The sequence below is a fragment of the Monopterus albus genome, unplaced genomic scaffold (assembly GCF_001952655.1).
Source record: "Monopterus albus unplaced genomic scaffold, M_albus_1.0 scaffold119.1, whole genome shotgun sequence".
Taxonomy (NCBI): Eukaryota; Metazoa; Chordata; class Actinopteri; order Synbranchiformes; family Synbranchidae; genus Monopterus; species Monopterus albus.
The window spans coordinates 767,349-776,588 of NW_018127999.1; the positions used below are offsets into that span (position 1 = coordinate 767,349).

General features: G+C 39.0%; 1 protein-coding gene across 1 annotated transcript in view; it reads right to left on the reverse strand.

The window, feature by feature from the left end:
- The window catches only part of ppp2cab (protein phosphatase 2 catalytic subunit alpha b), a 10,780-nt gene extending 9,264 nt beyond the window's left edge, over nucleotides 1-1,516 (reverse strand). The window contains exon 1 of the mRNA XM_020611981.1: nucleotides 1,134-1,516. Within this exon, the coding sequence (XP_020467637.1) occupies nucleotides 1,134-1,235 (102 nt within the window). The 5' untranslated portion in view covers nucleotides 1,236-1,516. The remainder of the gene's footprint in view (nucleotides 1-1,133) is intronic.
- Nucleotides 1,517-9,240: the final 7,724 nt, after the last annotated feature.

Genomic DNA, 9,240 nt, shown 5'->3' on the forward strand with positions numbered 1-9,240 from the left:
GCCACATGAGAATTATGTGCCCTTAACATTAAGCCAACTATACTCCAAACATAGTAGTGCGCTTAAGAGCTGAGGGGGTATAGAAAGGAAAACAGATGTGGAAAAAGGCAATTAAAAACCGTCACTCCAAATTTAGTCTCCAATGTCGGGGTTAAACTTAACACAAATTTGAATTTAAAGAAAACTAGGATACCAAAAAGCAAATTCATCATAAACTGACATCAGGTTTTGCTTCAGTCGGGACTTCCAAAAGTGACATCCAATGAGAGACAGGTGTCAATTTCTCCAGTGAAGTGTTAATAGACCATGACATAAGGCAGCGACAAGATATAGTGCAATTTGGGTTGTAGGACTTTCTGGAGACCTTAAGTTTTCACCAGATAAAAATATTTTAAAAGGCTGTTGCAAAATAAACAACCAAAAAATGTGTTAGGAGTTAATGGATGACGTTTTCCTTTAAAGCCCAGACATTAGAGCTGGAGGTCAGCATGTGGTCTGAGCAGATTCAGTTCAGTTCACTTTAGCTGAGATTTTCGGTTCATTTGTCATCTATCTATACATGAACAGAGGACGTTAAACCACCTTTACCTTAGCTCACCCACATTTTAACTGAGCAGTATATACACCTAACGTCGCCTTTACATGGCTTGAATTTGTAGCATATTATATAAGGTCTTGCAGTACAGAAAGACTGAAACGCATTACTCTTTGAAATATTTTTATGCACTGACCTTTTCCCTTTCTACCACGTAGTTTTACCTACAGATAACATGAGACATAATGCGCAGTAATTAGCCGGTCAGCCACATTAATGGACCTTTACTAGCACAGCTAGCTAAAATGCTACAGGTCAGGACTGTAAATGTGCTATGACACATTTACAATAAATATGACCCTACCTGACCATTAAACCCATAGTAACCGAAAAAGCTGGGTATATAATTCATAATCACCACACATTTTTAACGGGCAGCGGTGTAAGTAACCTAAAAAAAGTGTTGGTCAAATGTACGCACCGCGCAGTGAAATGTACACTATGGACGCCATTTTAAGAATGTCTGGAAGGTGGCGGTAAGGCGAGAGAAGCCGCTAACAGTCAGTTAAAGGGTGATTTTTTTTTTTTAACATCTCACCTTTTCACACAGTGTTTTGACTTGTCCCTCCGTGAGCTGCTTACATTCGTTGAGCTGCTCGATCCACTGATCGAGTTCTTTCGTAAACGCCTTTTCGTCCATTTCTGTGTGTTTGCGGGGTCGCTGCAATTCGTTTACCGATACGTTGGCTACTTTTGGTTGGCGCACGACTCCCCCGGATCTTCTGGTCTTTTCAAGAGCTTACAAAACGGCCTCAGAAGATGCTGATGTCTCTCTACTTAGAAGACGCATGTACCTCCGACTGCCAGATCGCTACGATATGACTGAATTGAAACTGAAGAGCGAGAGAGAGAAACGTCAATTTCTGATCCACCCTGGAAACTAGATTGTGTCGACACACCTGTTATATAATCTCGCACTTCCGGTTGTGGTCTTCTAAATAAAAGCACGGCAAGTGAAGACGTCCTATAGGAGAGATAAAATGGCCCAAAATTCTCATGAATCATTATCATCTTATTCATGCCGTCATTATAGCTTTTCTACTATGAGCTCATGAATTTTGCTCTGATAGTTTAACAACATATCAGAACCTCATCAGCTATCACAGGATTATTTCATATGTGCTTTCAGAAGGAATTTGCACTACTAATTATATTATTAAGAGATTTACATTTCTGCAAATTTAATTATCACCACTATATCAGATGTTGTTGTAGGAAAAGAATTAATCTTTTTGAAGAGTCCATATAAATTACCCATTTTCTGAGTCAAATAGTATCAGTTAGCAAACAAAGCTAGAGAACAGGCTGAAGCACCTTTATTGAAATTCAGCCAGTAGTACATAGCAGTCTTAACTGCCTGTTTACGTGGTGACTGTTTTCTTCTTTCCCATTAGCAGATTTTTAAAGCGGTGTCAACCAACTAACATCCGGTCTCATTGTGAATGTTTGTGTTCAGCTTGACGCAGCAGCAGTGCGCTGCCTGACACAAATAGCAACCGGAGACTGGTGACGGCAAATCAGTCATTGGCTCCTGGCGCTGCTTCTTCTGCAGATTCATTGGCTCAGCGTTTTGTAGAGAGGCTACCAATACACACCAAATACATCGCTCTGCAGTATTTGGTGCGTATTGGTAGCTTGGCCATGATGTCACCTCTTAACATGTATCCCATGAACAAAATAAAAACAACCCTTAAAACCCGTGACTCTCCATAAGGTACCGTTTATTTGCTTACAAATATAAGTCATTCAATCATCACTCAGCAGGGTTTATGTTTCCTTGTATGGCATTTTCACTGCTGTGTTTGTTTGCACACCTGTGCAGTACATTTTGGGATACAGGGACCACATAAAACTAGCAGCAACCTTTCCCACTATGAACAGCAACACTCTAAAAACAGATGTGTTAACCCTCTGAAACCCAATAATTCATTTTATTGAGGTAAAAAATGTGTGCTCTTTTTTTAGACTGTTTTAGCTTATGACCTAGAAAATTATGACTTTCTGAAATTTTGTTTGTTTTTAGAGGATTTTATAAAAGCATTATCAAATTGCAACACTGGGTTTTTGTGGTTACCAGTGCTTTAACACTTTAATTTTAACAGTTTGATACAGCCCATTAAAAAGCAAATATATTTGACTAGTTGTAATTGGAATCCGTGCCCTAATGCATATCCACGTGATAAAAAGCTAAAAGAGCAGGGGCAGAACGAACGGCTCCAATAGCAGCAGGAAAAAGACCTAATTGAAAGCATATTGGAGGCAAAGACATTAGCCACAAAAACAGCCCAGGCCCAACAACAAGCCCAGATGGAGAAACATAGAGTGGAGACCAAAAAGATTGATGTTGTCCTCAGAAAGGCAGAAGCTCTAGATACTAAGGACCCCCACTTGCTGCAGGAGAAAACCTCCCTGTTGGAGGAAATGGAGGAATCAAAAGCCTCCTATGTGTTTGAGGTTAAGTATTTGCAAAATGAAAATGACAGTCTCCTGGCTGCACAAAACAAAACTGAAGAAGAGCTAAAGAATGGCAGCAGGAGAAATCTTCCCTCCTGGAGGAGATGGTGAAATCCCTGCAGAAAATAGAGCAGGAGTGGGAGACAACAAAGAGCTCTATGAAGACTCACCTGGAAGAGCTGAAGAACAAACTTGCTCCAAAGAAAAAGAATTGGTACAGGAAACTCATCAAACCCCTAACCCCCTTAAACCTCTTTACACTCCTCTAGCTCCTCATGCTCAGGGCTGGTGTTTGCTAATAAAGGAATATGACACCCAGTACAGTGGTGTGTCTTAACTTTTTGTTTCTTTCTTGTAACTGTGTGTGACTCTCTGTGAAAACTGTCACAAATCCAGCACCTGGTTCATTTGGCCCACTGTTCAAAATGCAGATCCCAGTTTCTACCACAGCAAGACACAACACATCAAATAAAAGCGTCGATCAAAGGCTGAATCTGCGCTCCCTTTCAGAGCTGCTCCCTGATGTGCTGAGACACATACAAGTATCACATGAATTAATAATCATTGTATCCTAAATTAAACTCCTTTGTAAATGCAAGGCATGAAAAAACTGGTGATAAATGGCGGGCACACTGGTCAGTGCACTCAAATTAAACAGGGGGAGCATCTTTGCTTTAATGTTCTACTGTTGGCACAAGCTGAGATAGACAGGTTACTTTGAATACCGATGGCCTGCAGAGCAGTGCTCTTGTCTTCATTTACAACCAATACAGAAAACAGAAAAATACCTTCACGAAAGTTTATTTAGCTCAGTTATAACCACAGTTTTCTGGCAGACAATTGATGATTCTCGACAGCATTGAGTCAGTCATCCATTTTGGTTCAGTTCTGTTTTGAGATGAAACAGATCAATTTCCTTCTTACTGCAGCCCCACAGGGGATGTGTGTGTGGTGTAATAACAGCTCTCAATAAGTTCTTTATTAAAAAACAGATTAAAATGTGCCAGGAAGAACCCAGGTGCTGCTTTGTGCAATCATCCACATTTTCCAGAGCGCTCTCCTCATAATTTAAAATCTCTGCTTGTGGGTTCACAGTGAAAACAGCCAACCATTTTCTGCTTTGCACAGACTTGAAACAAAGGCATCGGCTGCAAAATCTAACCAGTAGCTCCCTCTGGACAATGATAATCAGGTTCAGACTTCAGCACATTCTCTGGATTATCAGCATCTTCAAAAACTGGATTATGATGCAGTTTTTCACTTTATATTCTACAGCCATCTGAGGATGAGCCTCCACTTCGTCAAGTTACACGTCTTGTAAACAGTGACCCTGTGGCCCATTTTAGATCACAATAAGCATTCTCTAGTTGTTTGTTTTCCACATTAACTTTTCATTGATCACTTTGGAAACAAGCTCATCTACAACGTCTAATTGTTGTGGTCCCGGCTTCCCCAGCCAGCAGACGGGCAGTTGTTCAACATGACACATCACAACAGTACATTCAACCTCCTCATGTAACTGGACTGCCTTTGATAAATGTCTTTAAGAAATATTTGTGGGGTTTGTAGCCAAAATCCTGCTTTATTTTTTCATATTTCTCATATTTTACATTAATGTATTCTTTTAAAACCCTAGTTATGTATTTTTATATTGCCTTGTGTTGATGTCTTTTATGCCAGAGTAAGTACCTGTAAATTGCCCGTTGTTGAAAGGTGCTAAACAAAGTATATTTTTAAATGGGGGATTGTACAGTTGTTTAGCCTTCATCATTTAACTTTACCCAACAGTCTCCAGTGATTACAAAGAGCCACAAATGTTAGTTTCTCAATATGGAAACAATGACATTTTGACCATCATTACATAAATAGTCAAGAGACAAAGGCAGGTAACACAATACAGGAGCTTAATCCAAAGTAACACAACTCTCAGCTGCATGGTGGCAGACCGGAGGCACTGGGATACGTCAAGAGACATGAGTCCTTTATCACTACCAATCAAGTGGCTGCTATTTATTAGTGGGCTTTAGTTGTGCCTGCTTAGTTATAAAAGCTATTGGGGTACCTGCTGCTGTTGCTGTCCAACATCTAAATTTAAACTCCCTGTGTGTTCCAGGGAGGTTTGGATAACAGCTCTTTTAATTCCATGCAAGCAGATGCAGGCTGTATGACTGATGCCAGTGCCAAGCTATCAGGATAAAATGGCTGAACCCTCTTGTAAACAGCATTGTCTGGGATGAGGTTGCCTGTGATGTGGCAGAGAATACGATTTTAATAAGCTGGGTGATGATACTGTCTGTGATATAAGTAGAGGTGGCAGTTAAAACGCTGGAAGTGGGAGGGACAGGGAGACATTATACATGCCCCAAAACCAACCGCTGGTTGTATAACAACACCTTATCAGGCATACATAACATTACATGAGTTGTGCAGTGTGAAGTCATGTGATGATTACCCTTTGCATAACCTTGAGAAACTCCAAATAAGGAGGAGAGAGAGAGACAGACTGTCAGAGATAGACACAGTCATACAACAAGAGAGATGCTGGCAGTTTGTTCGGGAGCAGTTTTAGATACATAAGTATACTACAGATAAAATGATTTGAGACTTTGGATTAGGCACTTACTTTACTGAAGTCACATGAAAAATATAAAAGTATAAGAAATAGTGTAAGAAAAGCCAAAAAGCAATGTGATACATACCTTGTGCATAGTACTACTACTCTTTTATGTTTCTAAACTCATATGTTCACTCATTTTCTTTGTATTGTTTGCTTTTTCAGTTTGCCTTTGTCTATCTTATAATATTTGTCTGTTGGAGTAAATGATAGTGTTCTGTTTTACAGGTCAGGCTAAATATAGAGATACAGCTAAAAACCAAAACGGAGAGAGGAAGCAACAGCGTCTGCCTCTTGGTCTCTTTCCACCAATTAGCATCCAGTATTGTGTCTCCAGGATACCTGAAACCATGACAACAGCAGGTTCCTGTTCCCATCTGAGATCTGGAGCGCCATCTGCAGTTCACAATGTGAACATCCAGGCTGCTTATTCTCTGCTACTTTGAGAAAATTAGAGCAAGAAGCTTTGTTAGGGGAAAACACCTTTGTTTAATAGTGTAAGGCCAGCTGTACTTCACTATGCTCACCTCCAAAGATATGATGTTTAAATGGTTTTCTGAAATGAAAATACCCACACTGACATTTATTTGTGTAACAAATAGTCTTTTGTGTACTAGGGCTACTTGCATGTTTTCACCATAGCCTTCCACTATTAAAATGGCCTGTAAATTCAGCTTTTGTAAATCAAAATATAAATAAATGTATTGCCTCGATAAATATTAGGTCAGAAAGTTTGTAATCTTAACTCAAGATTTACTTGCTAGTTTTTGGCGCTCTTGCATCAGCATCTCAGGACTTTGCTCACATCTTGTATTCATATTACATAATTTTTTAAATAATTTCTTCTTAAGACAGAGCACATACCTTTGTAGTGAGTGAGATAAACACACCTGAAACCAATAATCCTAATGCTGTTAGATGTGGAGAGTCTAAAGTTTTAACTGAGACTTGTTTTAAAAAGAAAGAAGACTGCACACTTTGTATTTGTGGTCCAGTGCTACGACAGCAATAAACTCTGTGCTCCTTTGTGTGTGTAATAACATTCAGTAATAAATCATGCCTCTCTGATACATAAATGTGTAAGTGTATTGCTACAAAAAGCCCTGTAGTTGCATCACTGATGAATAATGAATTGCAGCTCATGGTATTCCACAGTGGCAGCCTTGCATTTGGTTTTGAGCATCCTCAGTTTCACATCCCCTAAGTGCACAGTAGATATTGTGAGAAGTTTCATAACAGCAACAATATAAAACAGAGCACTCTGCTGACACATTAGACAAAGCCTGATAATGACTTTGTTTTAATTATCCTTCTGTCTGACTTTCCAGCCTTGTTCTAATCACAATCATTTATTTTAACAAATCCATTCACTCAAATCACATAAAACATGGTATTTTGCCATATTGATATACATTGCTGAGACTTTTGTCAACAACCAAAACAATACAATAGAGGCTAAGGGCATTTCAATCACAAATTGTGGTGCATATAACCAAAGTCAGTATCCAGAGCACAAAAAAGAGGGTTTGCACAGTCTTGCATGTCAATGAGTCATTTTGTTTTGTTGCATGCTGAAGACAGCATAGCCCTCCTGTTCAGCCCTGTGCTGATGTGTGACCACAAAGAAAACATCTCATTGAAGTGAGTGTGCAAACCCCCTTTTTGTACATTTTATACAATAAAGCATTTGCCAGAAATTACAAAGAAGTTGAATATAAAGCACCTGATAAAACTGCAGATCTTTGTTGTGAACACAAAGTTCTGTCAAATTTTATATATTTATGCTTCAAATGAATTTAATCTTCATCACTGCCACCAAAACAATTTGAGCCCTTCACAAATCTTTGAATCTGACCTAGAGGTCCCAACAGACAGCAGGTTTGACCGAGTGCTTGAATACTCACCCAGTCCTCTGTGTAATGTCAATACCATTGCCCAGCTTGCACCATCTTAACACTTTGTTCCACATTAACACTGGTAGCCACTATACATGTTGATGGCTCCATCCTTGCCCCACCCTAACACTCAGACTGGAGTCTTCCAGTCGCAGCCAGCAGGTTTCTGTGGACACTAATGGGTCATTAACATGATACTGCTGAGTGAGTTGAAAAGGCCTGAGTGACCTCTCCATCCACAGAACATGAGGAAGAAGAAAGCAGAGGAAAATGCACATTGAGGTTCAAACAACATGTTTGCTAAAAGAAATATTTCTAGACTGAAGACCACTTGTTCAGATGCAGGGAAAACATGATAAAATGATTTCAATGCACCATTAAAAAGTGGCCCTATGTAAGTAAATTACATTCAGATCCATAGGTGGTTTAAGGCAGCTGTGACTGGAGAAGAGCTTCCACTATAATAGAAATAGACATTCTATTTCTGAAATACAGCACCAGCCCAATCATTATCATTTATGCACATTTTAATAAACACACAGCCATCAGTCTTGTGCTATAATGGCAGAGCTGTGCAGAGATGAGGAGAAACACTGCAGTCTGTATGTTTCTCTGTCCTTTCTATTAAAAGCATCTGAGCTCAGCAGTGAGACTCTTCCTGGCTATTTTGTCTGGATACAGGCCCTTGTCCAGCTTCTGACAGACAGACACTGGGTGGTCTTTTTTTCACATGAATAGAATTACAAAACAAACTATTCAATCAACAACAATCCATTACAACCAGGCCTCATCAAGCTCTTTCACTATTTATATCACATTCACAAAATCACAACTTTTTGATGAAATCCTGTAAATAATTCTGTTTTCTTGTACAAGAACTCACATAGCAACACTTGATGTAAATGTATTTTGCATTCCATAAAGAAACATGCTTTTTATTCCTGGCACTTGAGGGAGCCAGAAACAGCTTTTACTGTGGCCATACCTTTTTTTTAATGTGTGATCTACATTCTCACTATAATGAAATGCTAACAGGGCTTTGTTAATATAATGTACATTTAGACAATTATTCTAAGCTGGCCCAGAGGTTTAAAGTATCACCAGTATCTGCTGATTCATTTGGGTTACAAAGGCTGAGAAAGCATTTACTGTTACCTAAGGTTTGGAACATTTATCTGATACCAACTGATCTAAACTGATAAATGACCTTGTTACTATTTGAGTTCTCCTGCTATGTAACCTTTTGAACCACTCTTGTAATAGTCACAGTATTTGACTTGTTAGGTATTTTTAGCAGATAGATATTGGATAGATACTTTATGTATTAGAAATGTTAAGTGGAAATAGGATGTCTAGTTAGACTGTTAAATGCTTAGTCATGCTTATGAGTTTCTACAGGCTACATCTGGTCAAGGATAACTAGAGAGAAGAGTTGATGACTGTCAGCAGACAGGGTGTTTAATATTATTATTATGATGTGTATAACTGTAGCCTTAGCCATAATATGTTCTTATGTTTAAGTCACGACATGTTACTAGAGGTCGTGTGAGAATGTTTTTAGCTACTGTAAGCTATTTTCCAGCTCTTTTAACCAGGAACTCAGAGAGACGAGGCGGACCACTTGGATATATAAAAAAAACGTGCTGGTTTATTCAAAGAATCACAGGTAAAATTAACATTAC